Below are 20611 nucleotides of genomic sequence, written 5' to 3'. Positions count from 1 at the left end.
CAAGAGTCATTAAAGGATTTTAAAATAAAGAATCCATTTCTTTTTAAATTGACATGCATATCAAGACCCAGAACATTCCCAGAAGGTTTCTAGGGCCCCTTCCCAGTCCATTTTCCCTACTCCAAGAAGGCACCACCATTCAGCTCTTCTCACCATAGATTAGTTTTGCTGACCCTAAAACTTCACATAAGTTGAGTTTTATATGCTGGACTTTTTAATGTCTGACTTCCTTCACTCGGCGTAGGATTTCAGGGACCCATCCACACGGCTGCATGATCATCCTTTTTTATTTTTTCCCCAACTGCTGAGCACTACCATTATAGGATGTTGAAGTGGAAAGTGGGTAGTTATTCCAGCATTTTTGAGTGACAGGATCACTCTGACAGCTAAAGAAGAAATTGGCCTGGGAGACAAGATGGTGCAGAGGAATCAGCAAGGAGACCATGGCCATCATTGGGTTGGGAAATGATACGGGGTCCAAACAAGACAGGAGCTGGTGGGATGCAGAAGAGGGACACAGATGGGGAGATTAAGGCAGTAGAGGTGGACATCTTGGTTGCTCATGGAAGAGGTAGTGAAGGTGGCGAGGGGCCACTGGCCAGTGATCAGAAGAGCTTGTCTGGGCAGAAGTACTTGGTTTTGTACCTGTTTCATTTGAGGTGCCCACAGGCATGAGGCCAGCAGGCAGGGCTTTCCAGCTGTGAGATATGGGCACCTTCGGCTGTAAGGAGGTCAGGGCAGCATTCCCAAGGAGGCTGGTGCCATGGGTGGGGGGGTGAGCTTGTTCTGGAAAGAGGTGTGGGTGTGAAGAGGGGGCTATGGAAAAGGCAGGCGGAGGAACAGGGTCAAGGAAAGGAAGTGGAGAAGTCGCAGAAGAGACCAGAGAAACAGAGGAGAGGAACTTCACAAAACCAAGGGAACACAGTGGTCGGGTGGAGGGAGTGGTCGAGACGTGCATGGGGTAAGACGTGGAAGTTTCCATTTTTTTTTTTTTTTTTGATAACCAGGAGTTGGTTGGTGTCTTTTATCAAAGGAGGCTCCAGTGGAATGGTGGAGGCAAAGTCAGACTCCAGGGGGCTGAGTGACCAGGAGTAAGAAATGGAGGCAGTTCTGCAAGCTAAGAATCCGGCAGGAGCCAGGTGGGGAGGATGTGGGGGAACCTGAGCCTGCTCCTCTGCCAGGGAGCAGGATGGAAGGAGCCAAGAAGGAGCAAAGGAGGAAAATGCAGGAAGGCCAGGCACAGGACTCCAGCAAGGGCCTCCTTTCTGAATCAGAACCCAAATCATGATGGCAATGTCATAAGTGATCACAAGGACCATAGATAGAGGATAAGTGTGTGGGACCACTGAGCACAAGCCTGGCAGGAAGGAGACACTTAGTACAAGCTAGCTCTCCTTTCTCTCCCTTGGACTTGCTCACTTCCCATGGTCCCGAGAACTCCGTCCACAGATCTGTGTATACTCACCTGGGGACCCAGGTCCTCAAACCCCTAGCTGCTCTGAACCCTCCGTCTCCCACCCAGGGGAAAGGTACATACATGTTAAATACCAAGGCGATGACGTAGTCTGGCGAGACGGTCACTTTCCAGTCACACTCCTTGCCTGGCGGGTAGGGCTCGGGGTAATTTGGTGACAGGATGACTCCCGACGGTCCCGTCAGGTCTCCCCCACAGGGAGCTGAGGAGAGAGGAGGTGGAGGATGAGACTGTCCCCTTTTCCCCTGGTCACACGTTAGTGGGTATCAGGTAGGCAAGGCAGAAAAGAGGCTGGGTTGACAGGCCCAAGTTAAAAGATCACTAGAGCAGGGGGACAGTGGGATGGCAGTCTGACTTGGGAGTGATGGAGATGTTTTGGAGAAGACCGCAGCGGCACCACATTGTGAATGTACCAAATGACTTTGAATTGTTCCCTTTAAAATGGGTCGTTTTATGCTGTGGGCATTTTACCTCTATCAATTATTTTAAAGCCACATCTGCCTTTGCCACTTCCTGGCTGCTTTACCTAACCTTTCTGGGCCTCGGTGTCCTTCCTCTATGGTAAAGAGAGATGATATCTGCTCCGCGGGGTGGCTCTAAGTGTTCCTGGAGGCTCTGCTGCAGCTTTTGGCCTGGAGTAAATGGTAATAGGGCGCCATCTCTGTCTTCCTGACTTACGAACTATGCAGTATCCTTCCGCAGCCTCACGTCCAGGTTCCCGGGGAGCGTCATGGGTAATTCCGGCGAGTTCCAGGCACTCCATGTCAGAAGGAGTGGGAACGTGGTCGCCTTTGCCTGCCAAGTGCTGGCCTCCTTTGCTGCCAGTGCTCTTGGCATCTGCTTGGGGCTGCAGATACTGTCCAACTTCCAAAAGCCCTTTGCCAAGAGCGAGTGGGCGCCTCCCTCAGCTGGATCCTCAGCTGGCACTGTAGATCCCCAGTGAGTCCCAGGGGGTCACCTTCCCTGAGATCACAGGCCTCTTTGGCAGGTGCAGAGGGTCAAGGTGGCCAGGTGACCCAGCGAGCTCTCACCCAGGGACCTCTTGGGCAACCTCCCCCAGGTCCCGGGCCAGGTCCCCCTAACTGGCTGTTGCTGTGCTGTGGCAGAAGGCTGAGTGAAAGCTGGGGACCGGGTAGGGTCGTGAGCAGGAGAAGACGGCCAGGACTCCATAGGAAGACCCAGGGCAGCGCCGAGGCTGGCAGTGGGTCCGCAGAGGTGACCACGGAGTGCGGAGAGGAGTACGGGCCAGGTGTTGGGCCCTTGCACCTCGCTCACTCTTCTCCACCGAGCCCCAGAGCACAGGGCTGGATAGAGGGGCAGGCTGAGGCCAGCATGGTCAGGACCATAAAGCAGCACTGCCAGTCACAGAGGTGGCCCTGCTCCAGGCAACACAGAAAGAGTCAGATGTAGCCAGGGAGCGAAGAAAACCTGCGTCCCATCAGAAGCACTTGCCACCAAGGAGTCCTCCCTGGAGGCTCTGTGAGGCCTCCCTTCAAGGCAAAGCTCACCCCCTGGACCTCCCTTTGCCAGCTGGGGTGTTTCTTCCCTCAAGTTGTCAGAGATGAGGTAAGTCTGGGTGTTTCTTAGTTGGTGGGGTTCCTGGCCCCACCCTGACCCAGCTCTCCTCCAGATGGGCTGCTGGCATTAGACAGTCAGTCAGGGACCAAGTTCCCCCTCAGGACCACTCATGGGCTTTTACCACCTTCTGCCAGGTGTGCCACATGGCCCAAGCTGCTTCACCAACAGTCGTATACTGAGTTTAACAAACCAGGGGATGCTGGTTGGGAGAGGGCACCAGCTGCCAATCATCCCAGATAGCCAAGAAATGGGAAGGTTGTACTGAGGGGCAAGAGTTGTGCAAAGGACACTGATTTGGACATCACACAGTCCTGGGTTCAAATTCTGACACCTCACTAGCTGTATGAATTTGGGCAAGTTCTCCTCCCTTTCTGAGCCTCCCTTTCTTCATCTCCAAAATAAAAGAATAATGATACTAATGGATTCTAACACACAGAGTTTATGAGGAACCAGGCAGCATGGTTCTGAGAACTTGCAGTATTATCTTCTCTAACCTGAAAACAACCCTATGAGATAGATACTATTATTTCCCTTTTCTACATGTAAGGAAACTAAGGCACAGGGAGGTTAATTTGTAGAAGGCCACATAGTGTGTTGCAGTGTGAAGCCAGACTTGAACCCAGGAATCAGAATCCAGAACCTGAACTCTAAGCTTTGACTGAGATCATGTCTAGCTTAGCACCTATCACAGGAGGATGCTCAAAAAATATTTGTTTTCTTTCTTTGCTTCCCTCTTATAATGAAGGGCCATCAGGGCCAGCTAGACTCACTCATGGCAGACTGCCAAGGAGCTGGAAATTAGGGGCTTGTCACTGGGATTTCCAGTCTGTTTGTGAGAAGAGGCGAAGACATTTATTCTGTTGCCCAAGGAACACTTCCCAATGCCGCGTGTGGAACAAGCAGTGAAAGCTGAATTAACCTTGCGGCCAGCTTCCTGTCCATTACAGCTCCCCAGCCGCCCAGCAGTGCAACCCCCCTCCCTGGACGGCTCCACTCAGAACCTGCTTTTCTGCAAACTAATTCTCAGGAACTACAATCTTGTGCAAAGTGGAGTTGGGAAGGGGCCTTAGAGGTCATCAGAGATTCTCCTCGGTCTCACCAAGATTCCCTCCATCAGAGGGAAATTCTGGCTCAGGGAAGGGAAGGGAGCCCAGGAATTTGAAATAGGAAACACAGAAGAAAGGGAAGGAAGCAAGGAGGGGGGGGGGGCATTCTTATTCTTGAGATTAGCATTAGCTGTGTTGTCATCCCATAATGCCCTAAGGGAAATAGAACTACCCTCACAGATGAGGAAACAGAGACTCAGAGAGTTGAAGCAATTTCCCAAGGCCACAGAGCCAAGAGCTAAACCCAGATCTATCTACCTCCACGTTCTGTGCTCTTTCCTACACATTATAGTTAGTAGTTAAGAGCTGAGCTGGTTCTGGAACTCAGGTCTCCACCTCCTGTCCCTGTCCCTTCACCATGCTCCTGATCATGAATCCAGGTGACCCCTCTTCCCCATGAGGAACAGGATGTGACATCTCACTTCAAGTGCCAGCCTCAGAACCACAACTGGCTATGGCCAGTCCTTGGGTGCCTGCCACAGCGTGTGCATGGAGAGGCGCAGAGCATCCCCAGGATGGGCGCTGCAGGGGAGGGTCTCAGGTCCCCCTGAACCTATTCAGCAGGGGACCTGGCATGGGAGGTGGGAAATGAAAGGCTTTGCATTTAGACTGGGTTGGATGTGATTGATGGTCTGCCATGTCCTAGCTCTGTGATTTGGGGCAAGACATCCAAATTTGTTTACTTTGGTTTCCACAACTGTTGATGAAAAAATGGTGCTAATTTCAGAGAACTGCAGGAAAAAGTTCAGTGAGGTCATCTAAGGAAACACCCAGCACGGGCCCCGCAGCAAGGATTCAGTGACCACGGTGCTCTTCTCTCAGAGCGCCCATCTTGGACATGGGGGGTAAGTGCATTTATTATTTCACCTGAGAAAAAGAGCCACGTGGAAGTGAGCACCTGGGGTGGCCGCTCCTATCTCTTTTTCCTTCCTGCCTCCTCTTCCTTCAAGTTTCCTCTTCTTGCCCATCTCAAGTAATGAGGGGGCAGGATTATTCAGGCCCCGCCCTTACAAGTCTCAGGACTTCTATTTCTTTATTTGCCAAATGGGGTGGTTTTAAGACTGAGGACAGATCTCATGAACCCAAACCCAGGTAACCAACAATCCCCTTGAGAGGAGAACAAGCACTTTTCCTTTGCACCTGAGCCTATGGGGCCCAGGTGCTTTAGCTAATTGAAGGGCCACTTCAGGACCTGCCAACCCTGCTACCCAACGTGACCCCTGGTCCTTCTTCCAACCTAGACATCCAGGACCAGATAGAAAGGGACAGACCTTCCTGGCTTGGAATTCTTTGAAAGTATTTTAGCAAATGAACAATTTGCTGTGTGTGTGTGTGTGTGTGTGTGTGTGTGTGTATGCAGAATGTCAGTATGTGTGAGTGAGTGTATTATACACATTTGTGCAAAGGAGGGCAACCTTTTGGCTTTCTGCAGCTTTCAGCTGTTCCAGTTCTCCTGTCCCTGAACTCAAGATGCAGCTGCCACTTGTGTGGAGGAATCTGGGGCATGCCACTATGAGACCCGGGGGCGGGGTGCACTTGGCAGCTGCTCCATACCAATGCACGTTGGCGGGCTGGGCTGCCAGAAGAATCTGTTTTCTATCTTCACGCAGCTGATCTCTGCACTTCCTTGCAGCGCGTAGCCGGGGTCACACTGGAACACCGTGGAATCACCAGCTTCCCAACTGTTGCCACTCCGGCTCCCATTCTGAGGGACCCCAGGGTCATTGCAGGATGTTGCTGTGGATACTGGGACAAGAAAACAGAAGAGGGAGTTGGTTGCCTCCATGTCTGCCAGGCAGTGAAGCTCCCAGCTCATCAGCCCTGCTGATCACCATCACAAATGACTCTGCCGAGACCACTGTCATCAGCTGCGGCAACTCCAGGGCCACCATTCTCCCCCATCATGGTCACTACATCCAGCTGTCACTCACACTGACAATCACCACCATGGTCCTACCAGCCCCTTCACCATTGCCATGACTAACTTGCCATGTGATTCTATGGTTAAAGCATGATTGTATTGCTATGATTGTAGAATTAAATTCAGCTTAATTTAAGAACACAAGAATTGCTACATAGACAAAGCTTTGCAACTTTGTATAATATAACTCAGAAGATCAGGAAGAGGGAGTGACAAGATAATAAAGTGTACATGCCACACATTCAGTCAAAAGGGTTTGCAAAGGAGTTTGGAGGTGGCCTGCCAGAGTCTGAGCAGGGACTGTGAAGTTGTAGGGAGTTTACTGGTGTCTGGTAAAAGCACACTCTCTCCTGCACACAGGCAAATAACTAAGGATCCATTAAACATAAACCACATGTAAAGAGAAATCAGATATTTATGGCAACTGGCAGAGCAAAATTCAAAACCAAGACAAACAGATGGGGTGTATTAAATTTTTTTTTTAAATTGGGAATTTTGGAGACATGGGTGGTACATAGTTGAACATAGAGCAGGTTCGAATGGAGGAATGGATGAATGGAAAAAAGAATGAATGGGTGAATGAATGAACAAAGGTAGCATGAGAAAATATGCAGAGGAAATGGTGCGAAAGTCCAGAGAATTCTGAGACAGTTGCAATGACCCCAGCTGCCTCCACAGCCCAGAGCTGAGAGCAGGGCCTGGTTTCCAGCATGTTGTCCCTTATATATCCCAGGAACAGACCCCAGTGGGCCAGATGTTCTGGAGGTCATGGAATAAATCATGCTCATTTTGCTGGGAGAGTTAGTCTTTCTAAAAAATTTTTGGGAAAAATTACTCCTACACTAAAGTAGAAGAATTTATTCTGGTGCAGAATATAAAATTCACATTAGATTTAGGCAAACACATGAAGCCTCAAAGAGATTTCTGTACTTCTTCACCCTCCAGTCCTCTTGCAGAGATGCACCCATTCTCTTTTTCTACCAGGAGGACTTGAGCAGAAAAGTCCCAGAAGAGTCATTCTAGAGAAACTGTACAAAAATGACACTAATTATAGGATCTGGGATTGTGTGGACCAGTCTGGAGTAACAGTACCTAAACCTTAGATTCAATAACACTAATAGTAGCATTTGATGAATGGCCCATGGCCAAATCTGGCTCTGTGCTTGTTTCTATAAAGTTTTATTGGAACTCAGGCATGCTCATTTGTTTACACGTTGTCTGTGGCTGCTTTCATGCTGGGCTGGCAGAAAACAAATTGTTACAACAGAGACCATATGGCTCACAAAGTGGAAAGAGTATCTAGTCTTTGGCAGAAAATGTTTGCCAACCCCTGGTATATAGTATCCTAGCTGAAGCATTCTGTGTTTGAGATCACATTTTAAAACTGATCCTTTCCTTTTATCCAGTTTTAGTCATTAACAGCGTGGATGATGTGTTACCACTACGGTCCAACTGCATTTGTAGAATCTTCCACCAGACCAAGCTCAGTGTTCCTTCTTTCCTCCCTGCAGTTCCCTTGCATTTCTGCTTCTGCCTGGAACCATCTTGCTGCAGATCTTCCTGTGCCAGCTCTCTCTTGCCCTTCAGTTTCCAGCTCCAACACGACCTCATCGGACAGGCCTCCTTGATCGCCCTCTTCAGGCGAATCTGGGAATCCCCTTCCATCAACTCTATCCTATTATACCCCGTGTTGTTCTTGTCACAGCACCACCTATAATAATCTTGCTAATTTATTTGTTTGCCTCTTTCCTGTATATCACTTGGGTATCTCTATGAGAACAGAGACCTTGGCTGTTCTGCTTCCAGCTCTATCTCCAGGGCTTAGAGCAATACTCAGCACATAATAGTGCTCAGTAAATATTTGTTGAATAAATGAATGAATGAACAAATCATCAGCATTTGACACTTCCTGGATTTATTTATAAAGTCAAATAAGAATCCATCTTCTTCCTTCCCAATTAAAAACAGACTTAGCTTTCATCTCTGGCTTTACAGTGCACTGTACACATGTAAATGATTCCCTGGAAGGAAAATAGCTCACTGTTCCGACCATCCCTGGAAAGGTTATTTATCGGGGAGGCAACAGAATGCAAAGATTAAGAGGCTAGGCCTGGGAATCAGGCTCTTGGGTTTTGATCCAGGTTTTGTTACTTATTAAGTAGATGATTCTGTATGAGACACCTCAGAACCACACGTGCAACATGGGCTAATGATGGGGCCCATACCTTAAGGTTTATGTACAAATCATTCAGAGACGATGGAGTGGAGAAGTCAGTGTGGTGCCTCCTCAGTAGAGGCTGCCATAGAGCTTCCTGCTCACCATTTATTTGTTGTTGTTCTCATTTTCTCTTTAATACTCCTGAATTTAAGCTGCTTGGCAAAATCCCCGGGGAAAGGCTGGATCCACGTGGTACTGACAGGATGTTAGATGTTACACAGTTATGTTTACTTAATAAAGCCGAGCCTGTGCTAATCGTCTCTGGCATTTCTGTACAATCCCCTGTCAAACACACACTATAAAGTTAACACGGGGTAAGCCATTCTCTCCTCCCTGGAGTAGTCCTGGTATTTGCTAAGCGATGACAGCAACAGGGAAGGTGACCTTTCCCACACCCTGGTTATGCCTGGAATCCTGGGCCAGCTTGTCACGGCCTTCCTGGAGCCCAGGGTGGGTAGGTTTGACCACTCTTCTCTCCGTGGGCCTCAGCAATGCTCAGGGTAGCCATGAAACGTTAGAGAAAACCATCCATTCACCTGTCATGTCTGCATGTGCCATTCACCTGTCATGTCTGTATGTGCCATTCACCTGTCATGTCTGCATGTGCCATTCACCTGTCAAGTCTGCATGTGCTACTTGCTCACTAAGCAGGGAGTAAGTGCTGCTGCATGCACACACTGTGGGGGAGTCTGGGAGGCACGGCATGACCCTAAAACTAAGAGTGTTCAGAGGATGGCAAGCGGCGAGGCACCGAGGGGAGGCAGAATGACGAGTATTGACAATGTGCTCCAGGAAAGGAGGCCAAGTGCTGGGTGCCATGGCTGCGGCCATTTATGCTGGGTGGGGACAGTGGGAAGCAGTGGCATGTGAGATGAACCTTGATGGATGACTTGGGCTTCTGTGTGCAGGGCCGTGTGTGAGGAAGCAGGCCCAGCGAGGGCACGTCCCCAGGAGAACACCAGGGACTCTGTCCCACGTGGCAACACTGAGGAGGCAGGGGAGGTCCATAATGCAAATGTCGGGGGGAACCTGTCAGCATAATAATGGGCTTCTTCTTTGTTTTGGTTTTGGTTTGAAGCCATACCCATCAGCTTGGGCATCGCTGGAGAAAATACATGTCTGCCTTTAATTATTCATAATGCCGCTTTCCCCGGAGAGTGCCTGAGTCTCCCCTGCACGCTCCCCTCCTTGCGCTGGGACAGCCTTCCACTGCTTCCCCCAGCACTCTCAAGTTTGTTCCATGAATGCTGCTCTCCTGAGACAGCCTCCCCAAGAGTCACCCATAATCAGATACATTTGCGCACTGTGACCGGCCGGACACATTTTGAGTTTCCGTGCATTAGCATACCAGATGCTCTCGCAGGCCTCACATTATGGATAATCTCTCTAGCTCTGCCTCAGCCAGGCACCTTCTGAATATTGCTTGACCATGCAAACTTCTTTTTCTTGCAGTGCCAATTAAAATTCCATGGAACTCTGAGAAGAGACTGGAAATGCTAGGCTGGAAGCCTGCACGAGTGTTAGGCAGGCAGGTTAATAAGTATAGCTGTCCCTTAGCATCCTCAGGGGTGGGTTCCAGGTGACCCCACAAGGACACCAAATTCATGGGTGCTCAAGTCTCTTACATAGCATAGCACAGTATTTGCATATGACCCACACACATCTTCCCATATACTGTGAATCATCCCCAAATTACTCATAATGAGGTAAATAGTGGTTATGCTACATTGATAGGGAAGAAGGACAAGAGAAAAGTACATGCACGTTCAGTGCAGAGGCTATTTTGTTCCATGGATGGCTGAACTCATGGATGCAGAGCTCAGAGGTGCACAGGACTGACTGTATGAAGGAACACGATCCTGGAGACCCTCATCTACTCCACACGCTGCCAAATGCCCATCTCCACAGACGAAAAAAGATGCGGAAAAGAGGTAGAAGTAGGGTTTGCAGTTCTGTTACAGCCTTGCTAGTGCCAGGCGCTGATATACCGGCTGGGAGGGGACGTGGGGGTTGGCCATGGCACAGGTGCCACGCAGACTTGCTCTGGAATCACCATGGAAACCTCCCCCCTGCCCGGCACGCACACAGTGGCATAAAGAGATGGTAATGAGGACAGCTGCTGTATCATAAACATAAGCGACAGCGCAGGCAGAGTCACTTGTTCAGGGAGAGGAGTGATGGAAGAGGCACTTGAGAGGAGATGAGGAGATGAGGCGGTGCATCCCAGGGAGAGGCAGTCCCAACGGGGGGACGTGGGTGTCTGAGGATCGTCCCCTTTGGGCAGCCCTTTGCACGTGCCTCCATAACTAGCTCCTGCGCTTCATCATTAATTGAATTTAGATTACTCACGTTTGGCTTCCAATCCTTCCCCAGACCTGTACTAAATGAAGAGCCAGAGTGCGTGATGTGTTGAACCATTCCCCCGTGTGCCTGGCCTTTCAGCCCCAAGGAACCACCCTCCACTTCTGGACCCCCCAGACCTGCTCCTGTATCATTCCTCGGTTCTTTGCACCAAGGATGCTCTATTTTCTCCTTTTCATATACTAGGGGTCCACAAGTCCTCCCAAGTTCAACTCAGGGGCACCTTCCAGGTCATAGATGACCACTCTGTCCTTGAACACTTTCTTGAGTTACTTCTACTCATTTCTGGGGTCTGAGTTTGGACACCATCTTTTCTGGAACACCTTCCTTGATGCTCCGAGGTTACCGCCATAGCCCACATCTCTCCATCCACAGTGGACAGATTTGTATGCAGTGTCTACCAACCTGCCTGCTTTCCCCACCAGAGTATGCTCCGCTATTTGAATAAGTGCTGTAAACCAGGAACACAGCAGATGCTCAAGAAATATCTTTTTCATAGAAGGAGAGATGGTGGGAAGGCGGAATGGAGGAGGTTGGTGTCATGTGGCTGGACACATGGCTGGCAAAGGGTGAGCACAGACCTGAGAACTGAATGGCAAAGCCTTGCTTGCTGGTGAAGAAGTCGGTGCTGAACTGCAGAACGACCGAGTTGAAGGTACTGTGCAGGTCCTTGGGCAGGACTGAGCCACTCAGCTCCTTCAACAGAACCCCGCTCTCCACAGGCCCGTCCCAGATGCGCAGCACATCATGAACTTCCTCTGTGTCAAACACCAGGAAGTGGAGCCTGGACGGAGAGAAGAGGCAGGAGGTCACACTGGGCTTGGCTTGGCTCTGCCTTTTCAGGGACTCCTGGTCAGGGCAAGTCCTAAGCCTAGGAAGACTCTCAGGAAGGGGGACGGCAGCGTCTGGCAGCATCCTCAAGCTTCCTGCTGACCGGTTCCTCCCAGTGGGGCCACTAGTGATGGGGACAGGAGTGAAGGGGGACAGATTTTGTGCCTCTCATTTATTATGAGCTCTATGTTGCCATGGTCAGACCCACCCCTCCCCTCTATTCTACACAGCCCCCAGACCATGCTCCTGAGCCCATATCCCTACCATTCTATTTTGGGGAGGGGTCTGAGTTGGAAAAGGACATAGGTTTTAAAAAAAGGTAGGGGACAGGTGTCATGGTGGGGTCTCTGAGAAACTGGCCAACTTGCAGCAGGAGCAGGGATGAGCCTCTATCTAGGTTTCCCAGAGCAAAACTCTGGGGATATCAGCTACAGACAGGCTTGGCTTAGATAATCGCTGCAAACCTGGACAGGCCAGACAGGGGCCCTCCAGGTATGAGGGCCTGTAAGGCATGCGCAGAGCTCACGCAGCAACGGAGTTCCGTAGGAACCGGAATTTTTCCCAGACAAAATGGTTCTGGCAGCCAAAGATACGTTGGCTCCAAACTTGTGCACCTCTGTTAGTCTATTTCTTTAAAATTCTAGAATAATTTTAGACCTACAGAAAGGTGGCAAAGATTATACAGAGAATTCCCATAGACCTTTAACCCAGTTCTTCCACTGTGACACCTTCCACGTCTAGGGTGCATTTGCCACAACTAAGAAACTGACGTGGGTATGCTACTATAAACTAAGCTCCAGAGTTGGTGTGGAGGTCACCAGTTTTTCTCTGGTATTCTTTTCCTGCTCCAGGACCCAACTCATTTAAGGATCCCTTTTTTAAAAAAAAAAACTTTTTAAATTATAAAAATGAGATATGCCCAAGTCAGTAAAAGGCAATCAATACACAGATGCACTGAATTTCTAAAAAGCCTCTTTCTCACCCAACCAATCTCTTCTACAGAGTTTTTCACTTAATATTAAGCTTGGTGCATATCCTTCCAGAAGTTTCTCAATGCATCCCCATACATATTGCTGCCCCAAATGAGACCATAGCTTAAATAGTTTTTAAAGCAATTTTCTTTTTTCACTTTATACCATATTTTATACATATAAATACATATATTTCTTTTTTTTCTACAGAAATTAACATTATATTTCACTATTTCCCATGAAACTGCAGGGAACTTTTTCATCTTTATATAACTTTGCACATTTATGTTACTGTTTCAGTTGAGTTCTGGAAATAGATTTTTGGGGGTTGTATGTGTGTGGAAAGGTATCTATTTAACTTTTTGTGATAAATACTGCTAAATTGCTAAATTATCCTTTCAAGTGATTGTATCAATTTATATTCCAACTAAACAGTATTAATTTTATTATTCTCTTTAAATTCCACTTTTCCAATATCAAATATTATGATGTTGTAAATGTATTCTATATTAAAATACTTCCATCTGCTACACCAAAATGTAATTTCAATAGTATTTCAAATTTAGATAATTTAGAATCTCACCTAATGTGGGAAATCTTTTCACATATTTATTAGGCATTTTTATTGCTTCCTATCCTTTATCTGTCTTAATTGGTCTTTAAAAATTCTGTTTATGCACTATGATTTTGCTTGTTATCTTTACATAGTTTGAGTCTTCTTTTAAATGATATGTATTTCAACACATATAATTTATATCTGTTTCCTTTTTTTACCTTTAAGTTGTATTTATGGTATTTGTCGTGTGTAGTTGTTATTTATTTTATGTAATAAGATATGTTAATCTTTTTCTTTAAGATATAGGGCGCTATGTTAAACCTGGGCAAACCTTCTTTCCCTTCTAAAATGATTAAAAATCAAAACCTTATTGTTTTTGCAGAATTTGCATAGTTTCATTTTTTTTTTTTGTGATTGAAAGGGTCATTATTTTCTCAGTTGGACATTCACTTATCCTGACACCTATCTAAAGTAGCTTCCTTCACATACTGTCTATTAATACATCCAGTTCACTTCCTCCTCAGGAAGGAACTTCGCATCAACTTAGTTTATTTCTGTGTGTACAGTCTCTTCCCCAGCTCAAACATGATTTTCGTCAGTGTGGGTCTTGTGTAAGATTCAGCTCCAGGCTTTGGTCACTGGTCAGTTCTGTGCTCTCTGCTGGATTCCAGGGCACCTCTGTCTATGTGGTGGTACCGGGGCCACAGTTCTCGAGCTCTGTATTTTCATATTTTGCTGTTCTTCCAGGCCACATTCCCCCATAATGTTAGCTTATTTCCTAAATTTACTCTCTCAGATAAATTTTACTGTTAGCAAGTTCAAAATAAAATCCTAACGAGACTTTGATTGGAATTGCATATATTTATTAATTCACGTGGGAAAAAATTGATATTATTGTTAGTAATTTTCCCCCAGCCAGGAGAACTGTAAATATCTTTGTTAAAGTTTTATGGTTTTCTTTGTTATAAATATCTTCTTAGCGTACTTTTTGCTAAATCCATTCTTTGGGTGTTTACAAGTTCATGGTTTTAGATTTCATTGAATGAGATTTAATTTTTAGATACATTTTCTAATTATTTATTGTTGGATGTGTGTGTAGTGTGTGTTATTTTCAGTCACCAGTTAGTCCTAACAGGATTCAAGGGAGTCCCTGGGATTTCCCAGGTGGACCCTTCTCAGCTGTAGATGGAGCTTCCTCAATAATAGGAGTTTTCTGAGGCTGGGGCCCTGCCTTGGATTGAAAGTGGGGAAGTACACTCACTGCTGTGCTCCGCTTCTCTCTTCCTTCTCTGCCTTCTCCCTGTTACTCAGTAAGTACCCTGTGGAATCAGCAGTCAACCACAAGATGGACCAAGAACCCCATGCCTGCTCTCAGAAAGGAGAGGTTGGCCTGGGCTCACTTGTCATGGAATGAAGGAGGGGATGAAGCTTGAAGTTTGGGTGGCATAAAAGGGAGAGTGTTGGGATTTAATAAAATGAGACAAGAATGGAGGCAGAGAGGAGGTCAAGGCATCCGGGAAGAGGCAGCTTCATGCTTGAGTCCAAGTGGCTTCAGTGGTCAGAGGGAATCAGGCTGGGTGGAGAGAGGGAAAGGAAGGGTCTCAGGACAGGCCATGCGAGTGTGGGCTTCATCCTCTGCTAGTAGAGGCCACTCCAGAGGGTGTCTGAAGTCCCTGAGGGTGAACAACTGAACAAGCACGAGAGTGAGTTGATGAATTAATACAGGAACTCCAGGAGGTCCAGTCTGACAGGAAGTTGAGGAAAGCGAAAATATGGAGACTGAGTAGAAATGAAAGAAAGCATGTTTCTCTAACAACCATGGTGTATAAGGTCCTTCCCCACCATATCATGGATCTGCAAAAGCATCTTTTGTAGGTAGCATCAGTACCATATATACAAATGACAATACGGAGGCCCAGAGAGGCTGAGTAACTTGCCCAAGGTCAAGGGCTGGTTAGAGAGTAAATGGAAAGAACACTACCTGATGACCATCCAGGGTGGACTTGGGGCTGCCCGTGCCTCCTGGAGGAAGAGACTGTGGTGGCGAGCACAGCATGGGCTGCAAAGGAGTTGTCAGTAATAAACCACTTCCGTGTGAGATCATATGCAAGGGTTCAAGACCATGAATTTAAATGCCGGTTTATTGCATTCGGCTTAATTAATCTACTCATCAGACACAGTTAAAGGCTTGGTATTGAGGAGACCAAGAGGAGGGAAGAGGAGGGAGCCGGGAGAACTTTGCCTGCAGAAACAATACACCTTGGCAACTAAAAGGACTTGGGGTCAAGTTTCTGACCCTGGGTGCCATATTTCAGAAGCTCCTGGAATTGGGCGATACTCCTGCATGCACAAATCCATTGAAAGATTATCAGCTGTGGCAAACATGGTAGGAATAGAGCAGTGCTGAGACAGAGGAACCACAGAAGGAGCAGCGGCCTGAGAAGAGCTCTCCAAGGGGGTGATGTTTAAGGAAGACGACAGGCTTAGAGGGAGTTGGCCCTAGGCAGAGCCGCAGGGTTAGAGGTGAGAGATGGCTTCTCCTGTATAAAGGACAGCATGTGCAAAGGCTGCAGAAGGGCAGCAGCCCCAGGGTTTCTGAGCAACAGACAGGCCATGGAGGCAGTAGGGGGTCCAAGAGCAGCAGGCAAAGGCCGGGCCTGCTGGGACTTAGAATCACTGAAGGATTCTAAGCTGAGGCCTGATGAGGTCTGGTTTGTATTTCAGGATCACTCTTGCTGCAAGAGCGAGAATAGATTGACAGAAAGGCCTGAGTAGATGCAGGAGAATTAGCTAAGGGCCTGGTAGTGACCCTCTTGTTACAAACCCTTGACAATAGCCAGGGAAGACTGGGTTTGATACACAGGCCACATCTATTCAGACTCTTATTGAAAACTTTTCTCATCTTATGAACATCAAAGTCTCTAAATGCTAATTAAGTTTCTGATCAATAGAAGCAATTCCAGGCCCAAGCAGACATTTGGGTTGCCTGAGCACCTCCCCTGCAGATGAATCCTGGACCTCATTTTTGGTTTTGAAATATTGCAAATGGTCTGAGGATCTTGCCTGTGCTGTGCCCCCAAGTGGGAAGCACTGAAGGGGAGGGGAGAAGTGACCAGGTACCCCTTCCTCCTGATGACTTGCTTGTGTGCGTGTGTGTGTGTGTGTGTGTGTGCGTGTGTGTGTGTGTGGTGTTTTTGGATCATAGAAATGAAACAGGCCATTGCCCTGGGAAGGGGGATGACGTGTGTTGTAGGTCAGCTGCTGGGGTGTGTGAAGCTGAGGCTGCTGCTGCTTATTTAAAGAGACATGCAACACACAATAATACATGTTCGAGGTGCTAAAGAGTGGGATACGTGACGTGCTATCAAAATAACCAGGGAGGACAGAGAGAGCTAGACGTTTGTAGAAATCACCTCTGGGCCAGCGGCTGAGTGTGTTGCCTCATATCCTCATGAAAACGCTGCAGTTTTGAGTCAACTTGTACCATTTTGCCAAGGGGGTCGTGAAGTTCTCAGGGTTTAACACAGGCCACTTGCCAGGGATCAGACAGCAAGCAGGAGCCAGATCCACTGTCCTAAACACATCCACTGGGTCTGAAGGCCTTTCCTTTACAATGTCTTCTTCTAATTCAGGGAGGCAAGGAGAGCTTTGAGGAGAGGGTGTCTTCAAAGCAGTTTTGAAGGAAGAAAAGAAGCACACAAAGAAACTGAGAGAGAGGAAGATGGCAAGAGAGAGTGCAGCTCATACCAGACATAAAAAGGGTCACCCAGCTGGCCTGCTGGGCACAGCTCCCTCCTGTCCTCTCCATCTACCCTCTCTACCAGGGCAGAGTGACTTCTGAACAACACATCCAGTCCACTCACTCTTCTTTCCCTACAGAGTGACCCAGGCCTAGGGAACACACCTAGGAAGTCCCCTATGGGTGACCCCTGTTCTTCTTCTCTCATTCATCTCTATTTCCTGGTTTTCTTGCTAGGGGACTTCCTGTCTGGAAGGTTCCTACCTGCACCCCACCTGCCCCATACCACATGTGCTGAGGTTGAATTTTACTTCTTCAGAAAGATATGCTCAAGTCCCAATCCCATGTACCTGTGAACTTGATCTTATTTGGAAAGAGGATCTTTATAGATGTCATCAAACTAAGGCCATGAGGTCAACTGGATTAGGCTGGGCCTACATCCAGTGACTTACCTCTTTGTAAGAGAAAAGGATCACCTACTGACTTCCTGTCTTGGTGCCTTCCTCCACTGTTGGTCCTGTGTCTCACTCATCTCCATGTCTCTGGTACCCAGCCTTGGGCCTGGCCACACCAGCCACTTGGTGAATATTGTCTGATTGCATTGGCACATGAGTGAATGGCTCACAGCTCTCAGGGATTCCACAGTTTGGCCTAAGTCAACCCACTGTCCTTGCCAGTTGGGTGCCATTTGGCCAGAGGCAGCGTGAACAACCTCTCCATTCTAAGGAAAATGCTTTCTGAGTCTCTGGAGAGTCTGGCAACTCTCTGCACTCCCACATCCAGTCCCCTGGGTCTTACACAGTTACCTTTGGTGCTTTATCACTACCCCAGAGGTAGGATCGATCTAGCCCACAGACCTGGGCTGGTGCTCACTGTTGAGAAGAAGCCCAGGAGAAATGGGGGTCTCTCCCACTAAATGAGGTCTTTCCCACTAAATGTGGTCCTGGAAGTTCCCCAGGCCCATTCAAAAGGTACTGATTTCACACAATCAATCAACAAATTTAGCAGGGACCATAGATAGCTCAGTAGCCACTGCAGAGGCAGACAGGAATACTGCAGATTTCCTTAGGACAATTCCAGAGTCCCATGTCCTACCACAGTCCCCCAAGACTTCTCTGCTTCTCTGCTCCCTGCTGAAAATGCTCCCTTCTGGTCCTTGCTCCCTTAACTCCCCCCACCTGCCTGCCACTGAGACTCAACTGTGCTTTGATGGTGAGGCTGGTGAGGGTCAACATGAGGGTGAGATGCTATCCAGGAGCCCAAATCTGAGAAGCTAGGCAGGCACTGGATTCTCCTGCTGGAGCATTCCCTTCTCAAGTGTTGTGCACAGGCAAAACTCTCTCCCAGGTTTTGGCTCCTAGGTTCCTTCCATCTGAAGGAAACTGGAATCCATTGGGCATTTTGGATTTTTATTTGAGTGGCTCATCTGTATCAGTTGCATAGTGCAAAGGCATGCAAAAATGAGAGGGCAAAAAGAAAGACAGAAAGAAAAAAGCCCTATGGCATCTTGACATGTGGATTTCATTTGCCTTTTGACTTGAGCCCCAGCATATGAAAGTGTTTCGGGTGCTACCAGGCAACTGTCACCACTGGCGTGAACCCAACGGACCCTGCATGGATCCGTGTTGTGACAGCAGATCTTTATATCAGGGGAAAATGGCATGTGAATGAACAGCTGGTGTAGGAGGAAGGGGGTCAGAAATCACTCCTGCTCCCGGATGAGAATGCAGTTTAAATTATCCTTGGTGACGCGGGAAGTGACAATAAGAAAATAAGACTTGTTCTAGAAAATGCCCCCATCTAAGCCACACAAATGCAAACCAACAATTAAACCATGATCATAATAACAGACAATAATAATTAAAGCATCGTGCTATCCAAAGAGCAAACACTGAGAAGACAACCCGGAGCCCAAAGCCGGTGTCTAGAGCTGTGTTAGTGACTCTTTGCTCCTAGGGCCAGCTGGTGTTCAAAAGAAAGAGATTCTTGGGTTATTTTCAAAAGTAAAAGAACAAAACTGGGCTTCAGATCATTGAAAAAGCTGCATAGCACTCGAGAGTGGTGACTTAGGCTGTGACCTTGTGCTTCCCTCTACTGTGCTAAGTGACCTTGGACCTGACCACCTTCTCTTCATTGTCATCCTGAGGCTGGGGCCTCTGGGGTTGCCTGTTATTAGAGCCTGCCCTTATGTGTCAGGGATTCGATGACAGGCAGATGCCTCGTCCTTGGAAGAAATGCTTCCCCCAAATTAAAGAAGAGCACTGGCTATGGAGTCAAAGACCTGATTGGCAACCTTTCAGAGTCTCTGTTTCCCCTTTGTGAAAGGGCAGTATCATCATTTAAGAGGATTAAGATGATCATAAATAGAATCATGCACACAGTACATGGTTAATGTGTAGCACATTCCCAAGTGGCAAAACCACCTTGAACGAATTCCCTTTTTGTTCTATTTATTTACTGTTTTACTAGACCAAGAGGGATGGATGTCTTACGGTCTTCAGCTATGATGGTCAGTTTCTGACAGGTTGTGCTTTATGCTTTCTCCTTAAGTTATTGGGTTCCTAAAGACTCAGGACCGTTAGCAGCATTGTGGACTATGAATTCTCTCCTTTGAAAGAATCCACCCTGTCCATTTTAATGCTTTTTGGGTTTACCTTGAATTTTATCTTTTTTTTTTAAAAGGAAAGCAATATTGTGATGCCTGCCTTTTATTTATGTTTGCATTCTATTCCTTTGATGCAACCTTTTAATTTTAATATTTGTTAGTTTTTTTTTTTAACCAACCTTGCAATATGGATGTCTAACTTGTGGGTAGCCCTCTGGGTCCCTTCCCCTCCACAGGTCTGCAGCAAAAGAGGCTCCTCACGTCTGTGTGCCCACATTCTGGGTCCCTTCTCTGGGATGCCCCACATATCCTCTGCCTACCCTTTGCTCAGGATCTGAGTCTTGAACTCTTCTCCCTGACTCACTTTGGTTCTTTTATAATCCTTCATCCAGGGCCCAAACTGTAGCTTGTCTCTGCTCATGGCCCTGTATCTGTGGACCCTCTGATCCCCGTCCATCACAGTCCTCCAAAACCTGCTTCTGCTCCCTCATCCCCTCTGCCTCACTCAGTGGGGTGGCCAGGCAGAGGCAGATTCATACTTATCAGAACGGATGCGTGTGTTCTTGGTGAAAGTGACAATTCCTCTCCCTTGTAGGTGTGGCCTCCCTCACGATGAGGTACAACTATGAAATGTGTTTTGGTCACTGGGATGAGGAATTAAGGCCTGTGTTACTGTCTGAATATTTGTGTCTCCCCAAATTCGTATGTTGAAATCTTAACTCCCAAGGGGATGGTGTCAGGTGGCAGGGCCTTTAGGAAGTGATTAGATCATGAGTGTGGAGCCGTCACAAACAGGATTAGTGCCCTTATAAAGAGGCCCTTATACCCGGTGAGGACACAGGAAGAAAGCCCCATCTGTGAGGAATGGGCCCTTGCCATACACCAGATCTGCCTGTGCCTTGTTCTTGGACTTCCTGGCCTCCAGAACTGTAGGGAGAAATGCTTCTTATGTATTCTTCATTTATACTTTCTGGGTTGTAACTCTGTCTTCCAAGTGTAGTTACTTTTCTATCATGACTTCTACACCCTTATATTTTCTCTCTGCAGTTTTTTATCCTCTGACTTACCATCTATTTCAACACTTTGGTTTCTTACAGGGCACAAGCTGCTATTGGGAATTTGAATTGTTATTGGGCATTTATTTTCTCGGGATTCCTTACTTGTCTCTATCACTGCCCTTCTATCTCTGGGGCTCCCTTCCCCCATTTTACCATTCATCTCTACTTATCATCCCTATTCCTATTATTATTA

At 47.5% G+C, this 20611-nt stretch overlaps 1 protein-coding gene across 1 annotated transcript in view; it reads right to left on the bottom strand.

The window, feature by feature from the left end:
• Csmd2 (CUB and Sushi multiple domains 2) overlaps window positions 1–20611 on the bottom strand; it is a 553852-nt gene that overhangs the window by 127964 nt on the left and 405277 nt on the right. The window contains 3 exon segments of the mRNA XM_047516471.1: window positions 1538–1676; window positions 5713–5904; window positions 11240–11442. Of these exon segments, the coding sequence (XP_047372427.1) occupies window positions 1538–1676; window positions 5713–5904; window positions 11240–11442 (534 nt within the window).

This window comes from Sciurus carolinensis, chromosome 1, assembly GCF_902686445.1.
Source record: "Sciurus carolinensis chromosome 1, mSciCar1.2, whole genome shotgun sequence".
Lineage (NCBI taxonomy): Eukaryota > Metazoa > Chordata > Mammalia > Rodentia > Sciuridae > Sciurus > Sciurus carolinensis.
This window is presented reverse-complemented; position numbering and strand designations above follow the sequence as displayed.